The sequence below is a fragment of the Rhinolophus ferrumequinum genome, chromosome 12 (genome assembly GCF_004115265.2).
Source record: "Rhinolophus ferrumequinum isolate MPI-CBG mRhiFer1 chromosome 12, mRhiFer1_v1.p, whole genome shotgun sequence".
Lineage (NCBI taxonomy): Eukaryota > Metazoa > Chordata > Mammalia > Chiroptera > Rhinolophidae > Rhinolophus > Rhinolophus ferrumequinum.
This window is the reverse complement of record NC_046295.1, coordinates 78,070,825-78,092,998: the sequence shown is the minus strand read 5'-3', so window position 1 is coordinate 78,092,998 and position 22,174 is coordinate 78,070,825. Positions and strand designations below refer to the sequence as shown.

Below are 22,174 nucleotides of genomic sequence, written 5' to 3'. Positions count from 1 at the left end.
GCGGATGCTCGAGTCACCCCCACAGTGGCTGGGCCCTGCAATGGGCGGAGCTCGGACGGCGCCCAGCGGCCGCGGGCGGGATCGCAGGGCGGAGCAGGGCCGGGCCGGGCCGGGCTGGGGCGGGCAGGGGTGGGAAGTGGCGGGCGCGCCTCCGGCTGGGATCAGGTTTGGCGGCGGTTCTGGGCCTTGCACTCCCCCGGGCCGCACGTCGCGGTCCTCCGAGCCCGCAGGTGGCGCTGTCTCCGGGACCGGTGAAGGCCGGAAGTCAGTGCGAGGATCACTTCCGGCGCGGAGCTGCGGCGGCGGCGGCGGAGGCTCTGGCAGGCGCGGGAGCGAGACCGGCAAAGAGCAGGCCAGGCCCGCGGCCCCTGACGCGCCCCCTCGGCGTCCCGGCCTCGGCGGAAGGTGCGGCCGTGCTGCCGCGCCCGGGGCCGCCGCCATGCCGTTCCTGCACGGCTTCCGGAGGATCATCTTCGAGTACCAGCCGCTGGTGGATGCGATTCTGAGCTCCCTGGGGATTCAGGACCCAGAGCGGCAGGAGCCCCTGGACAGGTAAGTCGCTCCCTTCCCGCCAGCTTGTCGGGGCCGCTGCGACCCGGCGCTGCTCCTTTTAATTGCCACTCCAAGCGGGGCGGGGAGGGGCGTGGGGAGCTGTGTCCCCCGCTTACAGGTAAGAGACTGAGGCGGAGGCCGGAGATGCGCGGCGTCGAGCGCGGGCTCCCCCGCGCTGGCTCCTGTCCTGCCCTGTGCAGGGTGCAGAGAGCTCCAGGCCAGCGCAGGGAGGGCGGGAGGGCGGGTGTCGTCGGCAGGGCCTCCGCTTCGGTGCCACCCTGTGCTCTGTCCGGGGCTTTTCACCTAGAGTTGCAAAGGAGCAGGGTGGCCTCCGAGCGCCTCAATATTTACCCCCGAGCAGTGCAAAAATAAACTTTCTGTAGCTGAGTTTGTATTTTATATAGACAGGAGTACGTCTTGTTGTGAACCCCTGGGAATGGTGTCAGAAAGGGGTACAGCAATGAGCTAAACAAAAACCCCAGCCTTCGTGATGCTTGTGCGCCAGAGGAGAGAGACTGACGATCATGCCAGGTGTATAGTATTTTAGTGTAATGGAGAGAAGAGCAGAGGAGAGGGGGATCGTGTGTGTTTTCAGGGTATCCGTTGGGATTTCAAACACAGTGGTTATTGTGTCTCTCTCTGGGGACTTTGGCGGAAACGCAGGCTTTCTTCAACGCTGTTCTGTTCACTTTGAGGCTTGTACGGGAAAGGTGTTTCCTTAACTCTAAGGCTGTTCTGGGGTGGGTGGGGTTAGGGCAGCACAGGGCGGGTGCATGGCCTTTTGCAGTCCCAGAATGTTTGTTTGCTTTGCACCCGATGGGCTCTCTAGGGCTGCGGGATGAGTTGGAATCCCGGCCAGGCAGTAAGGATGGAACCTTGACCTCGACCATGGATGGGGTGCAGATGGGTGAAACTAAGAGAGGAGTGGGGAGTGCCACTGGGGAAGGGAAGCGTCACCAAGAGGACGAGATGGTCTGTGAAGGAGCTTCCTGCAAGGTCATGCGCTGTCCATGGGCCTGAACTTCTGGGGAAAGCCACGTCGTTCTTAGTGGTCAGTGCTGCGGGGAGGTAGCAGGATTAGGGACTGGGCTGTGAAGAGCCTTGTATGCACTCAGCCTTCAGAAAGACTGTGAGTGTAAGTGGGGAAGGAGGACTGTCGGCTGCCCTGGCTGCAGGGGTTGCCCAGGCTCGTCTGGCATCCTCTGCAGCTCAGGGACAGTCAGTATCTGAGAAAGAAGCATCAGTGTCTGATTCTTGCTCCTGGTCGTCGGGGTTCCCTTCAGTCCGAGCAGCCTAGGCGTGTGCCCTTCAGTCCCAACAGCCTAGGCGTGTGAGGCTTTGTACCCACGCCAGGGATCAGATTCTCTGAGCAACTTGGGAGGAGGCTGGAGACAGCTCCAGTCCTTTCTCTGCAAACCCGAGGAATCCGCTCCAGGTAAAAGATCCGGCTTGGCTGCCTCTCTGCTGCAGATTTGTTTCCAAAGAGACTTTCTGCCTACAGAATCAGGGCTCTTCCTGGAGTGGTGATGACAGCAGGTGACTAAAGGCCACCCAGCCACAGGGTGCCCAGGCCAGCTGGTCACACAGCTGTTCCACCCGCAACTGCCTCTCTCCTGCCCCAGGCCCAGTTATGTCGCCAGTGAGGAGAGCCGGATTCGCGTTCTCACTGAGCTGCTGGAGAGAAAGGCCCACTCTCCGTTTTACCAGGAAGGCGTGAGCAATGCCCTGCTGAAGATGGCCGAGCTGGGACTGACCCAGGCAGCCGATGTTCTCCTGCGGAATGGGGCCAACCTCAACTTTGAAGGTCAGGGGGAGCCCCGAAGGGCTGAGGTGGATAGGTGGCTTAAGTGTGGCCCTGCTCTGGGTGGGCAGCCAGGCCTTTGGGCTCTGCCTGATTGTCCTCTTAGAAGCTACTTCCTCGTGTATTTCATGGGTGATGACTAAGGAAACCCATAGTGAGTGGCCTCCCATCCCGCGCGGGCTTCCATGGCCCTTATTACCACTGCTGGTCCCACAGCAAGGTTGTTGCTGCCTCTACCTTGTGACTGACTTAGCAAACCTGCCCAGCTCCCAGCGAATGCCCTGCTTCCATTAATGTGAAAAATGCAGCTGCTGGCACTGTGCCCAGAGCTACGGAAAGGTCGTTTTCTCTTTTTATTCTGAGCCATCTTGCATTTTGTTCATGCCATAGGGAGAGGGGAAAACAGGTAGGCCACAGTGGGCATAAATCACAGGGGGACTGTGTTGGCTTCTGAGTCCCTGGGGTGGGGCGGGGGGCGGTGCGTGTGATGGAGCCATTTCCCTCTCCTTGCCCCGGGGAGGGCAGGGTCAGCCAGGAGACATGCACTGCCGACTTGTGACCAGAGGGGGCTCTTTGTGCTGACACAGGCTGTGGCCGGGCACGTCTCCCCTCCCCTTCTGAGGACAGGCTCAGAGGCTCCTGGGCTCCTGGAGGGTCAAGGAGCCGATGACAGGGCTGGGGGCATGGCATTCTGAAGTCAGTCACTTGGAGACTCAGCTTTGAGAATGTGGCCGTTACAGCCACGCTTAAGGAGCTGTCACTCTGGTGTCCTCCCAACAGCCCGAGAAGAGATGCCCTGTTCTATGGTCTCATTTTACAGAAGAGGAAACTAAAGCCGAAACAGATTAATTGCCGTGCCCCCTAGAATACCCCCCAGACCCGGACCTAGTCTGACTCCAGGGCCTGTGCTGTAGCATCCAATGGGGACAGCTGTGACTCCTCAGGGTGACGGGTGCAGCCTTGTTGGGTGGGAGTGCTGGGACAGGGCTGCCAGGCCGGTCCTGGGATCCGGCCAGAATGTGCTGACAGGCAGGACTTACGTGAGCTATGTCTGCGCCCTCAGACCCAGTCACCTACTACACGGCCCTGCACGTTGCTGTCCTGCGAAACCAGCCTGACATGGTGGAGCTGCTGGTGCGCCATGGGGCCGACATTAACCGGAGGGACCGGGTAAGAGCCAGGTCCAGCCTGCTCTGGAGGGGGATGCAGTCGGGGGTTTGAGCAGCCTCCCGGGCCCCCAGGCCAACCTGGCTGTGCTTTCCTGGCTCAGATCCACGAGAGCAGCCCCCTGGACCTGGCCAGCGAGGAGCCCGAGCGCATGCCCTGCCTGCAGCGCCTGCTGGACCTCGGAGCTGATGTCAACGCGGCCGACAAGCATGGTGGGTCGTCCTGTGGGAGAGCAGGACAGCCCTGGGCCCAGGTGCCTTGTGAGGGAAACCCGGGGTGCTCCAGGATGACAGGTGGGCAGGCTGGATGCAGCCCATCTGCTGGCACAGCACGGCCTGGCGCACACGTGCATTTCGCTGGCTTGCTGAGGCTTTAGAGGGAGCAGTCATCGGCCCCCCCAGTGTCTGGAGGGCTGTGTGTGGGAGGAAATGGGGTGTGTGCGCTCAGCTTCGGAGGGAACCATGGCTTCCTGGAGGGTCTTGGGTAGCATCTCAGGGTCCACAGAAATCCTGCCTCTCCTTGCCCTTCTCCCAGTCTAGTGTGGGTGGAGAGAATGGCCAGAACCGGTCACCCTCAGCCCTGGCTGAGAGGTCATCTTCTGATCCTGAGCGCCGGTATTTCCCGTCCCCCCCTGGGGTGGCCCTGCCCTTGGTCCCGCCTCCCACTCCTCACCCTGTCGCCCTCCTCAGGGAAGACTGCCCTGCTCCACGCGTTGGCCAGCAGTGACGGGGTGCAGATCCACAATACCGAGAACATCCGGCTCTTACTGGAAGGAGGTGAGGCCGTCCCCAGGCTGCTCCCGAGCCTCACCCTCGCACACCACGTGTCAGTTCCCACAGGCCGTCCCTGCCCCCATAAACATTGCTGCTTTGCAAGGGCTTACGGCCTCCTCCCGCCTTCCCTTGTTCTCCCTGCTGGCTCTTTTAGGGGCAGACGTCAAGGCGACCACCAAAGATGGGGACACCGTGTTCACCTGCATCATCTTCCTGCTTGGCGAGACGGTGGGAGGGGATAAGGAGGAAGCCCAGATGATCAACCGCTTCTGCTTCCAAGTCACGCAGCTGCTGCTGGCTCACGGCGCCGACCCCAGTGAGTGCCCAGCGCACGAGTCCCTCACTCACATCTGCCTCAAGAGCTTTAAGCTGCATTTTCCTCTCCTGCGCTTCCTGCTGGAGTCTGGAGCCGCCTACAACTGTTCCCTCCACGGTGCGTCCTGCTGGTCTGGCTTCCACATCGTCTTCGAGAGGCTGTGTTCTCACCCAGGCTGCGCCGAAGACGAGAGTCACGTGGACCTGCTGCGCAAAGCCGAGACCGTCCTGGATCTCATGGTGACTAACTCCCCCAAACTCCAGCTGCCTGAGAACTTTCACATCCATCCTGTGGGCAGCCTGGCAGAAAAGATCCAGGCCCTCCATTTCTCCCTGAGGCAGCTGGAGAGCTGCCCCCCACCCCTCAAGCACCTGTGTCGCGTTTACATCAGGTTCTACCTTCAGCCATGGCCTGTGGATGTGAAGGTCAAAGCCCTACCTCTGCCTGACAGGCTGAAGTGGTACCTCCTCAGTGAGCACAGCGGCCCCGTCGAAGACGACATCTAACAGCTCCCAGATTGAAGGGAACAGGGTCTGGGCAGCTCAGCCAACCTCTGGTGGATTTAAGTACCTGGGACAGCCTGACGGGGAGCCTTCGGGCCTGCGTGTCACACAGAGCAGGTTGGAGACGGACTTGATCTTAGTACCAAGAAGGCCAGGTGGAGCCCAGCAACTGCGATCATTCCAGCAGGCAAAGGCTTCTGTCGTTCAGGGAGACTGCCCCCCTCCATCCCTCTGGCAGTACCCTCAAGCTCTCAACCCATATTGGAAAAAAGGACAGGGTTTAGATTTGGGACAAGTTTATACTCTTAATTTGAAGGGAGTGCCAGACATTCCCAGAAGCAGGGTAGCTCTGAGTCTAGGTCCTGAGAGCTGCGTGGAGGCAGAGCTGAAGCCCGAAGGAAGCTGGGTGGGGCCGTGGGGTGCAGCCCAGCGGAGGCCCTTTGCTCCCACCTCCTTATGTCCCAGGTTCTGTCACTTACAGTGCTTTTGGTGGACGGAGAGACAGCTGACCGACTCCTGCTAGCATCTGTAGCTCTGAAGCCCCGCCCCCCAAGGCACAAGGCTGTGCTCTGGTGGCCGCTGTTTGTGCCAAACCCAGTGGACCATGCCTTCTCCCTAAAAGAATCATGCATGACCAGGACAGCCCTTTTCGGAGTGTGTCCTTTTGTGAGGGGTCATCTGATGGAGAAAGCTACCAAGACTGAAAGCCAACTGTCCCACCCAATGCTGAACCCTCACAAAGCTGTTTTCGCCACCTTGGTCATTGTGAATTGTGTAAATGCCTCGGAAAGAAATGGAGGCCACTCAATGACATATTTATATTACCAAATTAAACTGATTTCTCTTGGCCTTAAAGATCCTTGTGTAACATTTCCGCCCCCCCCAGTTCAGGATGACGGCTCCCACAGCGGCCGGGAAGAAGAGGTGGTCAGTAGGAGCCGACGCAGCACTTGGGCGGACGATTTTCAAGTAGCCAATCCTTGTCCCATAAAGTAAAGCACAACTCCAGACAGGCAGGGCCTTCACAGCGCGGGGAGTCACCCTTTTATTTTTGACTGGAAACGCCCGCCAAGAGCGAGGCCACCGGCTTTTCCCCTTGTTGCAGGCTGTTGTGACGACCCCACTCGGGACACCAGGCCCCCATAGTCAAAGCAGACTCAGAACGTGAGTTTCCCACCAGCCCCTCGATACGGCAGGCTGCTGGCAGCCCGCTCCTCTCCCCCAGGGGGTGCCCTCAAGAGCCACATTAAGGGAGCTTCTCTTCCTCTTAAGGCAGCCAGGCCTGTGGCTGGAAGGCCCGGTGGTAACGGATCACCGTATCCCCACATGGGGAGCACCAGGGGCCCTGGCGTGGGCGACGCACAGGCCCGCACTGCCCAGTCCCGCCTTGGGGCAGCAGAGCCAGGCTCCCACCTCGCTGTCCACAGCGGCACCCCGCCCGCTGGGTCCTCGCGTGAAGAGCCTGTGTAGTGAGTGGATGGCAGGCAGGTGTGCTGAGTGGCCCCCATCGACGTGGAGCCTCTGGGCGGCAGCAGCCGCCAGCCCCCCACCCCTGCACTGGTCCCCGTCCTGCCGGCCCCTGCTCATCTCAGGGCGAGGCTGTACACGTGGTAAATCTCATCGGGAAGGTTCTCCTGCCGCTCCTGGGCCAGCAGGCTGAGGCCGGCGCTGCGGATGATTCTGTGCACGACCTCGAGGTCGCGGCACACGCTGCTGTCCACGTCGTCCAGGATCACGCCCTCCTGGGCCATGTTGTCTTTGATGACAATGATGCCGTTGGGGCGGAGACCCCGCTTGCAGCGCCGCAGGAACTCAGCCAGGTGCTGATCGGTCAGGTGGCCTGGGGAAGGCAGAGGCGTGGGTGGCAGAGAGGTGCCAGCGCACAGGCCGCCACCTGCCGCCACTGGACAGGCCCCTGGTGCTTAACACGGGGCCTCCTGCGCTGGCTCTGAGAGTCCAGAGGGGTTTACGAAACCCCGGGCTCGGAAGTCACCCACCCAAGTGCGGCTGTGAAGTACGCAGCTGGGATTTCGCCCTGACTGGGTGATTTCCGGGCCCTGCCTGACACCTGACAGCACAGGCCACCCAGCCTCCGAGGCCTGGGTCAGGGAATGTACCAAACAGTCCCCTCCCGATGTTAAAGCTCCACACAGGCTCTGGGACCACAAGCTACGGGGCCAGACCCAGTGTGTCCCCAGCAGGACGCCGGGGAGGGACAGTGTTCCTTGCTCTCAACAACAGGGAGAGCTAAGGCTTCGAGTTCTCCTCTCATTAAAAAAAAACCTTTTATAAAAACTTCTATCCACAGTCTTTGAATACAGTAAGTTACTGGTCGTTTACAGTTTTTCAACAAAATGCCCCTGCCCCCGACGGGTTGCAGTGGGTACTGAGTTAGAACAAACCATGGAAGATGTACCTTTCAGGTAGTGTCCCAGGGTCCTGGGAGCACAGGGGGGACTGGAGGGGCCCCACTGGCCCGCCCGCTGCAGGAGCACTGGCTCCAGGACCCCGGGGGAGCCCCCGTCTCCACAGCCGGAGGCGTGCAGGACGCGGGACGCAGGGCGGGTGCTCACCTATCACCCACTGGATCCAGATGACGTCGTAAGAGCTGGGCTCGGGGCTGAAGTCCTGGAGGCCACAGCAGAAGTAGTTCCTCACCCTCTTGCCCTCCTCACCCAGGTAGGTCTTTGCCTTGACCAGGAAGTCCTCGGTCACGTCCACCATGTCCACCACTGCAAAGAGCGGCAGGAGCAGTCGCTTGGTGATCCTCCCAATGCCGGCGCCGCAGTCCAGGGCGCAGGAGGTGCCCGTCCTGTCGGGGCCTTCCTGAAACGCAGGGGGGGCGGACACTGTCAGCAAGGGGGAGGCAGCCAAAGGGGCCCTGGCACTGCGAAGGGCCATCCCTCACGAGCCCTGGAATCACTCAGATCTGGACCAGGCACAGGCTGGCAGCTGGCACCAGGGGGGACGTCAGTGGGCGTGAGCATGGCACATTCTTTTTCCAGGCCACACATTTCTGAAATGAAAGGCAGCGTCTACTTGAACGTGCTGACTTGAATGGGTGCATTCATCTTCCCTCACTCGAGACCCCATTCAAAGGACAGAGTGGAGAAGAGAAGAATGTAAGCAGTGAAAATAGGAGAGGGTAATCAGCGAACATGGGGTTTTAACAAATCTGGGAAGATGGAAAGGGGGTGGGGGAGAGATACCGGGCAGAGGGGTACGGGGCAAGCAGCCTGTGGGGCTTGCTAAGGGAGAGAAGAAGGGGGCAGGCCCAGGGAGGCTCCAGCCACGCAGATGCCCGCCTGGAACAGGAGGGCCCGGTGGGGGCCAGTAACCCGGAGCCTGCCTGCAGCAGAACAGCCCAGTGTCCACGAACATGCCCTGAGAACAAAGGTTTCGTCCCCGGCACAACTGGACAGTTTAAGGGGAGACGACTCAGTTCTGGCACCCAGGAGTCCCCCAGTGCCTGTCTGGTAGCCTCGAGGCAAAGTCCACAGTCCACAACCCCCCCACCCCACCCCCGACCTTCCAGGCCTGGGTGGCAGCCACTGGTAGATAACCGAAGACCCTGCAGCGGGACACGGAAGACGTGGCACCAGTGCCACATCCTCTCCTCCTGGAGAGCACACCAGACCTGCCTACCCTCAGAAACCTCTGCAGAAACTTCCGGGAGCTGCTGATGTCGATGGCGGAGATGTGGCCGTACCCCCCGAGCATGCCGTCCACGGTCGGTGGGACTTCTTTCCAGTATGTCTTGGCCTTCGAATAGAATTGCTTCTCATCTTCTATCACCTCGCTCGTCATGCTGTCACCAACCACGTCTCTGCTAAGACACCAAACTCAGCAACGGCGCCTCCTGAATAAAAAAAGGCAGAGGATCGGCCGGGTTGAGGACTCCGGGCTCACACTCTGCTTCGCTGGTCACGCAATCCTGCCTGGTGCAGAGGAGTGTCCAGTGTCCCCTAATCTACTGCCACCCCTTGGAGGTCAGTGCCCTCTGTCTCTTGCATTCAAGTCATTTTGCAAAGCTATCTTCATATCGGAGCAGGAGACCCAGAGTTCTGGCTTCTAGTTCTTTCCTTACTCTACATATATCTTGCTCAATGGCTTCTGACCCCAGGGTACAGAGAACCCTGATCTACACTTAAGAGAAAGGACAGCAAAGCGAGGAGCCCAAGCCTCTTACAGTGGGCGTTCCTGTTGATCCTGGGAGGGGCCGGAGCAGCACCCACACCTCCCTTCCCCTCACTCGTCAGCAACAAGTGGAGTCCAGTCCTTCTTGAACAATGAGCTGGGACTCTGTGCCAGGCCCCGTGCTATGAACCCGGGAGATGGCCAGAAGGAAAACAGCTACAGACACACACAGTCACAACTGGTAAGGGCAACACAGAAGCACAAGACGTGAGCAGAGCACACCCCAGAGGAACCTAACTCTGCTGGGGTGAGGGATGGCCCCCCTGGGGAAGTGATACATCAGCTGAAATGAAGGATGAGGAAGACGGCTAAGCACACGGGCCGAGAAGACCGCTCCAGGAAGAAAAGAGCGTGCACAGAGCCCTTGCAACTGGACACTCGAGGTTCTATGGGTCCCATTTAGGAGTTTAGATTTCTTCCTAAAGAGCAATGAGCTTGAAAGACTCTAGGTTAAGCAGGGAGTGACATGAGAAGGTGTGAGTTTCTGGAAGATTGTGCTGGCAGCTGTGTGAACCGTAGGGGCAAGAGCGAAAGCGGACAGACAGAAGATTGTTCCCAGAATGGACAGAGGGGGACCACAGAGCAACAGCAGGGGCCCTGGCAGCGAGCTCAGTCCCACCGCGCCACTCAGGAGGGAGGACAGAGGAGAGGGGCCGTTCAGCAGCTCCACATTCAGCCCGCCTGGCCACATCATGGATCTACTCTGAGGCACTGGCACTCCTCAACAAATGCTCACCCCGCATGGGCACTGTCCTAGTTGCTGTGAGCTTGTCAACAGACAGTCCAGCCCCCTGTCCACGAGGAGAGGCAGCAAAAATGGAACCGACTGAAACACAGGCAGAAACAATGAGGGCTCTCCCTGAGCCCAGAAGTGCCGTGGAAACTCAAAGAATGGAGGAATCCTTTGCAAACGGCAGACAGGGCCGCAGCCAAGAGGTGACACCCTGACATGTGTCACTGTCTTTCTCTTCCATCACACATGGCATGTAGGTGTTCAACAAACAGTTCACTTCCTAGTAAATGAACAGAATAAATCTTTTCATTTTAAATAAATAAAACTTACCTGGCCGTACTCTCTCTGCCTAGCTGTTGGCCTTCCCTCCCCAGATGTAAGCTTCCTGGGCGAGGGTCATTACTTGGTACATCATTAGCCCAGCACGTGATGAAGGTGGGTGTTTGCTAACTGGTTGTTGAGGGAATCCAATAATGAGCTTTGTACAGCTACAGCCATTTCCCACTTTTAAGAAAATCCCACCGACAAAAATCTGACCGTTCGAAACTGGTAACACTGAAGGCCATTACCGATGATGTGATTTTTTTGCTTTTACCAAAAGCCTTATAACATGATTCCTTTAAATGTCAAGGTCCCCTGCATAATCTAATTTACAAGAATTCCACTTACAGGCAGATTCTAGGAATAAGCCAGGGAGGCACATCTAGGCTGGGAAATGGCAAGTGTAACTTTGACATTTGTTCTAACAGCTGACTCATTAGTAAACATGACTCCTGGGGCCCTGTCTACACTTTGCTTCCCGGTGTCCAGACTGGAGTAGGCCGGAGGTCCCTAGGAGTCAGAGAGAACAGTGGCTTGTCAGTCAAACAGCAGGACGTGCTCCTACACTCTGCCCAGACCACAGCGAGGAGCTGGGGAAGGGGCCTGGGCACGGCTGGCTTTGTGTGCGCGCTAGGCTAGCTGGGAGGGGAAGAGAGAAAGCCTTTGCTCCCAGTGACCGGGTAGATTGTCTGCGCATCGGTCACGGTCATCCGGCCACCTCCTGCTCCCCCGACAAGGTGTTCAGGGGAACACCTGACTGCCTGGCCCAGCTACCTCTCTTTTCCCGGGATCCGCGGAAGAGAACCGTGTTTGAACTGTCACTGCCGTGCCTGGCAGAGTCATCCCATCCATCTCATTTCCAGGCTCTAAGGAAAAGCCAGGAAGCAATAGGAGGCCCGAGGCTGCCTGAAGTCACCTCCCTCCTCCTCGTAGCCTGCTGCACAGGGTCTGTTCTTGGATCTGTGTGACTGCAGCTGGACATATGAACATGGGAGGGAAGTCTATGAAAAAGAAAGAGAAGGAAGGAGAAAAGGCAAACAAACCAAGAAAAAGGGGAGGGGAGGACTTTAACACAAAGGCTCAGATAAACCAGGTCTGAATCCTGGCTCTGCGGCTCGCTGGCTGCCAAAGCTCACATAAGACACTTGAGCTCAGTTACGTAAGTTTCTTTATAAAACGGGAGCAGCAATACTGACTGTATGGGAAGACTGTGATGATTAAACGTGGATCGAAAAGCAGACGGGGATCCATACAGTGCCCGGCACACATTACCAGAGATTTCTCATCTCTGTCAAAAGAGATTCCCGTCAACGCCTTCGGCCAATTGGGAGGATGAAATGAGAAAAATGCACCGAAGGGCCCCAGACATTGTAGCGTGTTGGCCACACCTAAGGGATTATCACAGTTGTGCTGCGAGGTCCATCCTGCAGCCTCAAACAACTCTTGACCTGCAGGGGCGGGGTGGGGACTCCTCATCCTGTAAGCACAGAAGGACTGCAGATTTCGGAGATGCTGCCTTTGTGACTCTGTGGCTCCTGGTCTCCACTAAAGCATTCCACATGTACCTGCAACCCTGCCACAGCCCCGCTGACAGACAGGAGAACCATCCCACTGAAGGAGTGGGGTGCCTTAAAATACACACCCACACCACAAACCGGGAACAGAATGAGCTGGGAACCCAGACATCTTAACCAGTCAAGGCCCTGGCCTCCCAGGGGCTCACTCCATCTCACGGGGCAAGGATTCTACACACCCAGGCCCCTGCAGCTCGGCCCTTCCCCAAGGGCAGGGCCTCTGACCCCCGCTGTTTCCATCCCTAACTGCACAGAGAAACCAGGTCCTGAGCTATCACACAGTTGATGGGCAGCAAAGCCTGGGCCTTTCGCTATGACGGCCTCTCCGCAAACTGCCTGACCTTGGCTCCAAGGGCTCTTGGTGGATTGTCTTTTGAGCGGCACCTGTGTCAGGCCATTAACGGGCCGGGGCCAAGGTGAAATGTGATCGCAACTCCTATGCAACGGGCCCTGCCGTGTGCCCGTCTCTGAACTGAGCGTTTTACTGTATCCTGGCACCCACCCGCCGAGTGGGTGCTCTCCTTATCCCCGTTTCTCACAGGGGAAACTGAGGCTGAGAGGGGGACAGGGGCTTGCTGCGGCCCAGGGACCGGCGGGGAGGAGCGCTCGGCCCCGGCTTTGGGGGCCCCGGCCTTCCTCCTCCACCCCCCACCCGTGGCCCAGGTCAGACCCACAGACCTTCCCAGAGCGCGCACGTGGGGCCCCGGCCGGTTCGCGCCGGGTCACGTAAGGAGCCGGGGCCTCAGGGCGGCGAGGCAGTTGGAGGTCGAGGCCTCGGCTCTCCCGGCGGCCGCCGCCCCCTACTCCGCCTCGCGCTACTCACCCCGGGCGGGGCCTCCCGGGACCCGGGAGAAGAGGATGGGGAAGTGGAAGGGAGGACGGCGGCAGCGAAGACCCCACAAGCCCACAACCACCTCCGTCAGACCACTGCCAGACGCGACACCTCGCGGCGCGCGCTGCCTTTGTCCGCACACGTAACTTCCGGGTGCGCCGAGGGGCGGGGTCACGGATGGCTCCGCCCCGCAATTGGCTCGCCCCGCCCATGGGCTCCTGACCTAGCTTGACATTTCTGTCCCTGGAAGGACGTCCCAGACTTAGAAGAGCCGCAGCGCCGACCCTCTCCCGCCTCCAGCACGTGTACCAGTTCATTGGGAGGGCTTAAGGCTGGACTTTTAAACACGAGTGTTCTGTGGGTTTTCCACGGGGTAAAAAGAGGGGGAGCCTTATTCCTCAAATCCCGCCCATAACACTAGTATCTTAATAAACAGATCCAAAAAGTAAAGAAGAAAAAAAAGAAATACCCTTAGCCATGCCAAGGGTTTGCCACCCCAATTAAGCAGAACAAGTCCATAAATTTTCCATTCCACAAAGGTTGCCCTTCTTTAGGCTCCTCCCATATGTAGAAATTCTTGAGCGTCCCTGAAGCACCTTGATGGAAACTGGAGTTTGCAGGTAGTTCTTGTGAAGTTCTTCAAGCCTCATTCTCCTCCTCTGCCAGACAGATGAAATAATTAGTCACCTTGCAACGTTCTGACGGTTAAATTTGTGGGATATCGCACGGCAAGCCCTCAGCCCTGAGCTTGTAGCTGTTATAACGAAAATATACAACCTAACTTCATTTTTCCTAGACTGACATCCTAGTCTTATTGACAGTGTCTGCCTCTGGGCGCTGCACACAGGAGGTGCTTAAAGTGTGTTTGCTCTAAAGAAGTGAAAACTATGTGGGGGCTGCTGAAAAGCCCCACCTTCAGCGGAGTCCCCTAAATCTATGTCCATATTATTTGGCACCCTCTCTAGAATACTCCAGGTCAGCCTTGGGTCCCTTTCCAAGCTTCATTTTCCATGTTTCTAAGGGAAGGGGATAAATCCTCGGTGTCTATAATCTTATTTGAGGGCAGCTCTGAGCTTAGCTCTTTTAGGGGTGCCTAAAAATCCACTCCTACCTTTTTTTCTGTCAACGGAAGAGGAAGTCCCTTCCCTACACCTTCCATTCCTGGCTGAGGAGTATTTGCAGAAATGGAACACATAGTCTGTGGTGCCTCCTCCAGGCAGACGCCTTATAATTTGAATTACAAAGTCTTTTTTCTTTCCATTTTCAAATTGTAAAATTATACCATGCCGGTGAAATTGCTGGTCCAAGTTACCCTTGTCCCCCACTCGAAATTCACAATACAAGCTTCTTCCATGCCCCTTGCCAAACAAGAGTCACAGATGGGGTACAACAGTCCATTTTACCATGGCGCCCTGAGAAAGGTCCAGCATCGCACAGCACACAGAAGCAGATCAAGGAGTCAAAATTGATTCTCTTAGATTCCGGGCCCACTGCATTCATGCTGCCCAGCCTTCCAGTGGAAGTTCTACTTCCAGAGACATCAGCCTCAATGTGCCTCACCTGGGCCTCCCGGATCTGGAGTGGGAAGCTGAACCCCGGGCCTTCCATCCCTGATTTGGGCCTGGCTGTCCTGGTCAGGTGTTCCCCCCGCCACCCCCTTGTAACTGCAGCCTTGGCAGCCTGTACAACAGCCCCGCCCTCTGTCCCCAGCCTCAGTGCCCACTGCTCCTCACATGACCTTGGGTGAGGGGCAGGTCACAATGAGTCTGAAGAGGTCCTTAAGGCAGCAGGGAGGGGCCAGCAGAGGGACCAGGCCAGGAAGATGGGCTCCCCCCAGCACCAGCCACCTGTAGGGGCCTCTAAACTCACTGGGGCCTTCTCTGGCCAGGCCCTGAAGCCTCAGTAGGGTGAGTATGTCACTAGGAGCCAGCTCACAGCTGACTGCATCTGGGAGTGGGGTGTGGTGGGGAGGAAGCAGGCTCCGAGACCCCAGTGTCAGAAGCTGGGGGCAGGTCTGGGGCTCTCTCTTATAAAGGGGGAGTTTGTTAAAAAACATGTGTCTTGGCCCCACCCCAGACCTTCTAAATCAGAATCTGGGGCATCTGTATTTTCAACAAGCTCCCCACCCAAGGGGGTCCGAGGTCCCAGCAGGAGACAGATGCTGAGCAACTTCCAGGTTTCCTAATTCCCAGGGGACCAGGAGAGCGAGCGCTAAAACAGTAACAGCCTCCAGGACTTGACACCCCGATGTGCTAAGTGCTCTCTACCGGGTCGGTATTTCACTCTTACAAAGGAGCAGGTCCTCTGTTATCCCCATTTTGCAGATGAGGCCACTGAGAGGAGTTCATCAGTTGGCTTGCCCCAGGTTATAAAGCTATTAAGTAGTGGAGCTGAGACTAAATCCTCAGTAATAATTTAAAAACCATCATAATAATAGCAGCTTGTGTCTGTTGAGCACTTACGACGTGCCTGACACTATTCTAAGCCACTTACGTGTGCTCGCTCAGTTGAACGTCACAGCAACTCAAAAAGGTGGTACTCTTACCGTCACCATTTTCCAAGGGAGGGAACAAGAGGCTCAGAGAGCTCCAGCCTGAAGCCACTCGGTGCCTGGCGAGCCAGAGATGTTACTACCCCCAGACCACGGTTCCCCGCTCTGGGCACTATGGCCGGGGGCTGGCCTATGCTCTCCTCTCCACTTCACACGGCACCCCCTGCCCCCACTGGCGTGAGAAGGCCCTGAGCTGAGCGCAGGGTCAGACACGCGGCGGCGTCGCCCCAAGCCCCGCCCCCAGCAGATGGAGCCCAAGGGGTTCCCCAGCAAGGGCGATCGCGGAAGGAGAGACCCTCTTCTGCCCAGGCTGCCTTCACATGAGCTCCGACCAGCCGCTGGCGCAAATAGATGGGGGGACTCAAGGGCCTCCGGGGGCGGCGCCGAGGGATGGCAGGCCTCCAGCGGCGAGTCGTCGTCGCCCACAAACCTGGGGTGGGCGTCTGGAGCACCGTGCGGCGCCTTTCCGCCCTGCCTATCGTGCCCCAGCGGGCAGCGCCTAACAGGACAGGGCTAAGGTCGCTACGGCCCTCGCCCCTGCTCTGGGCCAGCATACCCCGGACACTGGGGTCCCAGCTCCCCCAAGTCCGGAGAGTGCGAGGTCTCCCGGAGGGGCTCGGACAGGGAGGCCCAGGACTCCTTGGGTGCCCACCTAGGAAAGTTCCCCTCTAGCAGATTCCAGGAGTTCCTGTGCCAGATGGGGGCCGACTGCGGCCAGCAGCCACAGCCACCGAGTGAGGCCCTGTTTAGATCCCCAGGGGGCAGGGCAAGGGCGGGGCTGAGTCATGGGTGGGTGGGGCCCACCACCTTGCACAGAACCACCCTTTGAGGGCGGGTTTCTCATTGCCTTTGTTGTAAGGATGAGGAAACTGAGGCCCAAGTTCATAAAAGTAGGAAGACCCTAGTAAGGACTGTCCCCAAGCAAAGGTTCGTAACTATTTCCACCTCCTCCTGGCTCCCCGCATCCTCAGAACCTCAACCTCAAAAGAGTGTCCCAACTGCTCCTTCCTCCCAGACCTGAGGTAAGTGTCAGTGACCTGCTGGTGGGGAGTGTTGTCACCGACGCTCCGAAGGTGGTGGACCCTTACCACTCATGCCAGATGTGGCCTCTTTGTCTTCAAGGGGCCAGACATCATACTTTCAGAATAGTCCTAAGGAGATTTTGCTCCATCAGATACCTACCCTGGGGCCGCTGAGGAAAGATCACGCACAATTGACCAAGATCAAGAAGGCCAACAAGTGAGTTATGGGAGGATGAGGGTAGGGAGTAGGGAGAAAGAGCATTTCTTTCCTTCCCTTCTTCCCTCTGTCTCTCACCTATCTATCCACTTATTCTTCCACTTATTCATTCATCATCCATCCATGAATCCACCCATCCATCCACTCACTCATCATTACATAGACCTATCCATGAATCAGGTTTTCTCCTAACCCGTTCAAGGATCATCCGTCAACATCCATCAATCCATGTATCCATTAATTGGGTCTTCTACAACACGTTCATAATTCACCCATGAGTCCATTCATATATTCATTCTGCCATTCACCCATCCATCCTTTCATACATCTTATCTGTGATCCAGGTCTTCTACCACCTATTCATGAACCTCCATCCAACCATCCATCCATCCAGCCAGTCATCCATCCATTCACAAGCTCCCACACTTCCATCCATCCATCCATCCATCCATGAATCCAATTTGTAGAGCAATCCTTTACAAACCTTTCTATCCACTCATAAACCCAGGATCCTATTCATCTCTAATCTAGTCGTGCAGCCATCTACAAGTCCACATACCCATCTACATAATTATTCATTCACCCACTCGTACGCATCCTCCTAAGACCCAGTCCTTCTGCTCAGACCTTTCCTCAATTCACCCAGCGGTTCACCCATCTGTCCACCCTCTCACCCACCAGTCTTCAGTCCTTTTACCTATCCCACCATTCATTCCTCCATTTCTTCCTCTAACATTTATTACATTTTACTCCATGTTAAATATTGGGGGCAATAAAAAATAAAGGATGAAGGTAGGAGAGGAGCCTGGGCATTAGAGCTCACGGGGGCCTCGGTGCTGTAACTCTAATGGAGGAGGGAAAGAATGCAGAAAAAATTCCTCCAGCTTAAACAGGGGTGAAGGGTGAAGAGCATTGCCCACGAGTTGAAAGACCAGGGAGAGTAAATACACGATATACATGTCCTGCCTTCTCATCCTGGCCCCATGACAGAGGACATTCATTGATCACAGCACCTTTCCCCACTGAGCCTCAGCGCCCTTCCTGACACAGTGCTCCAGGCAGGCACCACTGATGGATCAGAGTAGGTGCCAGAAATGAAACACATTTGCCAGTCCAGGAACTTTAAATCAATCAGGCCAAATCAACACATCCCTTCTCACAAGACATAACAAATACAAGTTTGGAACTCATGGTCTCAAATGTCAGCGACCTCAGGGACAGACACATTCACAGTGTCCCATATTCAATAGCTAATCCTTGACCACGTTCCCATGTGTGAGATTCCCTGGTCGGCCCTAGAGAGGAGCAGGACTCCAGGGTGCATTAGCACAGGTTCCAGCAGCCTTTGAGGAGCAGCTGCGATTTCAGACCTGTGGGCAGAGCTGGGGAGTGCCTTGGCCTGGCCCGGAGGCCAGCACCGGGTGGCCGTTGATACGCTGACCACTGTTGGATAAGTAGGTACGATGCCTGTAGCCAGGCACAGTCTTGGACACTTAGTGGGCTGATAAAAAGCATCCCCTTTGGGCCCACACAGATGTGTGGTCAGGTAAATGGATGCAGATACAGCAATATGTATATACTTCAGGCCGAGCATGGCATTTATGAATAACGGAGCCATGGATGGATCAGGCAGGCCCTCCTACAGCTTTGCCCTTGCCACGGAAATGAATAACAAGAAGTGTATCAATAACAGATACCCTTTATAGAGCACAGGCCCTGGACTAGATGCCTCATATAGGCAATGTGGTGTTCACCATACTCTTATAAGGAGGCTATTATTGTGCCTATAATATAGAATACATCATTTAAAGGGGAAAACTGTGAAATGGAGACTCGACGGCAGTCTGCTGAAGGTCACCCTGTCGGGAAAGGCGCATAATGGAGACTGACGATTATAACAAGAACAGTTCCTAGTTAGAGATGTTTACCCCTGGCCCTGCAGACCCTCAGCAGGGCACTTTGCAATCCATTTTAGCTCCTCACAGCTCTGTATGGTGGGCGTGACAATGATCCCCACTTTCCAGATAAAGAAACAGAAGCTCAAAAGAGGCTTGGAACCCAGGACTGCCTGACTCCTGAGTTCATATCCTTATTCTCTGCTGAAGTACCTGATATGTAAGTGCCGGCTCTGGAACCAGGATTCAAATTTTGGCTTTACCCCTTACCGGCTGAGTGACCTTGGGCAAGTTGTAAAACATCTCTGTGCCTCAGTTTCCTCATCTGTAAAATGGGAGCTTGGTGGGATGCTGCATGCTATGCTTGGTTCGTTGCATGGCAGGCGGGAAGTACTCAGAGAAGGCCAGCTGCTGTGCCTGCCAGAATCACACAGTGAGCTTGTTTGGTGGATGTGTGTGGTCCAGGTGGAGTAGGGGCCTGGGGGTTCAGTTCCCAGCCCCAGCCCTCCCATGTCCCTCACGCCTCTTTCAGCAGGGCCCATGGTATACAGGCCCCCAAGTTCAAGGCCATTCTCACCCACAGCTCCTCTGGGGGAGGCTTAGGGCATCGCAGGCAGTATTGGCCATTCCGAGTGCGTTTTGCTGAGGAGACCCTACGGGATATGGCGCTCCGCTAGTGGAGCGCAGCTGTGCACATAAGCAGACAGGATGGGGAGCCCCGGGACTCCAGAAAGTTCCAGCCTGGACCTGGAAGAGTAGAGGCTGTGGCCCTGGGTCCTGGGAGTAAGGGGCCAGCCTGCAAAGACCAAGAGGCCACTGACCCTGCAGAAGAGGTTCCTGAACTGGCCTCTCCAGAGGATGTCAGGGTAACCTTCAAGGACCACGTAGAGGGCGCGAGGTCCAGGAGAAGTGTCCCAAAGCAGGTGGCACCAGGGAGCAGCCACAGTGTAGGCCCAGGAAACAACAGCTGCCCAGGCCTGGCCACCAATGAAGGACTTCTTGCTGCCAAGGCTTCCTCATGCCACACCTGCCCACCTTGGAATTTGCACTCACAGCCTCCTGAACAAATGTCTGCCCGCCACACACGGCTTACGGGGGCTGGAGAAGGTGGGAAAGCACCAGAAGCATCTTCTTCCCATATCCGTGGAGGCAGACCTGCATGAGGAGGGGCCCAGTAAATTCCAGAAGATTAAAACTCCACTCTCCTGGGGGAAGGTTGGCACCACCTGGTCTAGCAAAGAAGCTGGGCACCACCCGGCCCGGATTTCCCAGCAGAAGTTTGCTCTCAGCCCTTTGGGGATGGATGTGATAGTGTCTGTGAGTTTGGGCAGTTTCCAGTTGTTCTGTGTCAAGAGGCAGGCGGGAAGGTCACGTGTCCTTGCTCTGGGATAACCTTTCTCCATCTGCCCAGACTCTTCTCCGTTCAGGATCCAGCAGACCCCAGAGCCTCCAACACTCAACAGCCTGCATCTATTTTTTGAGCATCTACAGTTTCAGTCTCAGGAAACAGATGCCCCAAAGCCTAGCTTTGGGTAAAGCCCTAAAAATCCAGAACCTTCGTGGATTCAGGAGGGACCCTAGCCAGCTCCCAAAGAGTCACAGGAAATTGGAGATAGAAGCTGTGATTTTGCCCAACTTCTGGTTGTCTGATGGGGAAGTGAAGGCCCTGAGAGCAAGTGACACAGCAGCCAAGAAGAGAAGCCAGAGGGGCCCTGGCCACTCTGGGAATCTAAGGAAAGGAGGTGCCCCAGAGAAATAGTCTCATGCAAATGGCAGTTGGCTGGCATGGGAGAGGTTTCTGGCCAGCTGCTGGTTGCGGGAGCTGTGGTTGCACCGCAGGGTGCCTGAGTGGGGCCTGTGGGTACTGCTGAGCCCTTTCCGTCCTTGGGGTCCCTGACCAGCAAGAAGGGAAGCTGTCGGACAGGAAAGAACTCCAGCCCTCAGAACCTCCCTCCATCCCCATGGGAGTCTCAGTGTCCTCTCTTGGACTTTGACTGACCTTCCCACTGTGGAAAAGGGGGTTCATTTTGGGCTGGAGCAAGAGTGGGTATGGGGAGCACAGACTGGGTAATAAAGGCAGAAACAGTCACAAAAGATAGTTTTAAAATCTGAGCCTTCTCTGAAGACAGCCAGAAGGAGCTGCTGGGCAGCCTTGGGTTTCCATGGAGACGCTCTGCCCGCCTTGCCTGTGGGGGAAGGAGGGGGCCTGTGTGCCCCCTCCTGGGCAGAGCTCTCACCATGCCTTTTCTCCTCCAGTCCAGCAGGGCATCGAGAATGGGCCAGCCACCCAGTTGGCAGCATGGGAGCCTGTGTTTGGTAGTGTTGGGAAATGGCTGGAGAGTTTGCCCAAAACCCTGTATCCCAGGGCCGAGCAGGAGGCCGAGGCCAGCTCCCCGTGCAGCTGGGACTGCCACGACTTGTAAGGCTCCTGGAAGGGATTCACGCGCACTGCCAGGGCTCCTCCTCCTCACCCCACAGACCTCCCTGTCCAGCAGTGGGCAGTCCGAAAGACTGGGCCCTTGAGGGCTCTGCCAGCCCCATGAATGGACCTGGGCCTTGGGGTCCCTGCAGCTCACAGTCTCCTGTCCCCCTCAGGCCCATCCCAGAGCTGCAGGGCCACCTCTCTGAGGACACCTTCATGAACAGCACCCTGCCCTTCACCCCCAGCACCACCACCCAGAGACAGCAGACAGACCTCAAAACCTTCCAGGGCACCCACAGCACCCTGGGGCAGGCGGGCAAATCACCCTGTTCCTGGAACCAGAAAATGGTGAGTACTTGCTGGCAGCCTGCAGCCACCTGGAGGGGTGGCCGGGGCACCGGGGAAAGCCTCCCTAGACTCTTGGCTAAGGGGTGGACTCTGAGTTGGGCTGCCTGGTTCAGATCCCAGCTCCATACCTGCAGACTGTCTTTTTGCTTTCACTTTCATCTGTAAAATGGGGTTGACAGCAGTGTCTGCCCGCTGGCACTGCAGCGTAGAATGCCCCTGAGCCCTGGGCCCATCTCCCGCCTGGAGGCCCCCACAGCACCCACTTGGTCCTCCTCTTCCCTCTAGGAGTCCTTCCTGCCCCGCTTGTCGCTGCACAAGGTCCTGAAGCGCGGCCCCCGTAAGGGATACCAGCTCCTCCTGCCTTCGGTAACACGGCAGCAGGCTCAGCAGTGAATGGCCACTGGAGGCCAAGCCCAGGCATGGACTTGGGCCAGGGGTGAGGCGAGGCCTTCCTTGCCCCACAAATAAATGCACATCTCACCCTACAAGCCTCTCCAGGTTCCTGGTTGCTGGTCTCCAGGGTTCCTGGGCCAGGGGATGAAGGGGGCAGAATCACAGCTGGGAAGGAGGCTGGTGGGTGGGGACGAGGCATCCCCAGGGGTCAGGGCTTGTTCCAAGTTGAACTTTTCTGGAAGATGGGAGACACTGCCACGACCTCAAACCTGGGACCAAGCCTCTGTCAATCTGGATCAGCCCACACATGAAACAGGCACCCGCCCTGACCTCTGCCCCCAGCCTCCATCTTTGATGGAACCAAACTCTGCTTGCAGACCTTTCACTACGGGTAAGGGCATCTTGATTCAGGCTGGGGGAAAAGAGCCCTGTGTGTGCATAAACGGTTGTCTTCTGTGTCCCCCAGGCCAGGCTCACACCACCTGGTCCCTGGAGGGCAAGCCTCTGGCTGTGCTGGGGTCAGGTGTTTCTCTCCTAGCCATGGGGGGAGGGCAGTG

At 57.0% G+C, this 22,174-nt stretch overlaps 3 protein-coding genes across 10 annotated transcripts; 2 read left to right on the top strand and 1 right to left on the bottom strand.

The window, feature by feature from the left end:
• The first annotated feature begins 295 nt into the window (after window positions 1-295).
• Window positions 296-5,968, top strand: ASB6 (ankyrin repeat and SOCS box containing 6). Of its 2 annotated transcripts, XM_033122960.1 has the most exons (6): window positions 296-552; window positions 2,175-2,356; window positions 3,417-3,523; window positions 3,624-3,732; window positions 4,210-4,296; window positions 4,448-5,968. In XM_033122960.1, exons 1-6 carry the CDS (start codon window positions 440-442, stop codon window positions 5,113-5,115), a joined length of 1,266 nt encoding a protein of 421 aa, XP_032978851.1. In that variant the 5' UTR covers window positions 296-439; the 3' UTR covers window positions 5,116-5,968. The 2 variants fall into 2 exon arrangements, with proteins under 2 accessions (XP_032978851.1, XP_032978852.1); XM_033122961.1 differs by lacking the exon at window positions 3,624-3,732 and having other exon boundaries at window positions 4,448-4,552.
• Window positions 5,969-6,142: 174 nt separating this feature from the next.
• Window positions 6,143-12,915, bottom strand: NTMT1 (N-terminal Xaa-Pro-Lys N-methyltransferase 1). 7 transcript variants are annotated; one of them, XM_033122969.1, is made up of 4 exons: window positions 12,761-12,915; window positions 8,758-8,941; window positions 7,686-7,938; window positions 6,143-6,952 (listed from the first exon to the last, which is right to left on the bottom strand). In XM_033122969.1, exons 2-4 carry the CDS (start codon window positions 8,917-8,919, stop codon window positions 6,696-6,698), a joined length of 672 nt encoding a protein of 223 aa, XP_032978860.1. In that variant the 5' UTR covers window positions 8,920-8,941; window positions 12,761-12,915; the 3' UTR covers window positions 6,143-6,695. The 7 variants fall into 7 exon arrangements, with proteins under 7 accessions (XP_032978860.1, XP_032978857.1, XP_032978858.1 ...); XM_033122966.1 differs by having other exon boundaries at window positions 8,758-8,938; window positions 12,616-12,903; XM_033122967.1 differs by having other exon boundaries at window positions 8,758-8,938; window positions 12,761-12,892.
• Window positions 12,916-15,567: 2,652 nt separating this feature from the next.
• Window positions 15,568-21,701, top strand: C12H9orf50 (chromosome 12 C9orf50 homolog). The gene is given in 9 exon segments (XM_033122059.1): window positions 15,568-15,745; window positions 15,748-15,914; window positions 15,996-16,054; window positions 16,292-16,342; window positions 16,443-16,559; window positions 18,990-19,126; window positions 20,711-20,873; window positions 21,050-21,224; window positions 21,510-21,701. Coding segments are annotated over 9 exon segments (1,155 nt in total). The 3' UTR covers window positions 21,618-21,701.
• The last annotated feature ends 473 nt before the right edge of the window (window positions 21,702-22,174 follow it).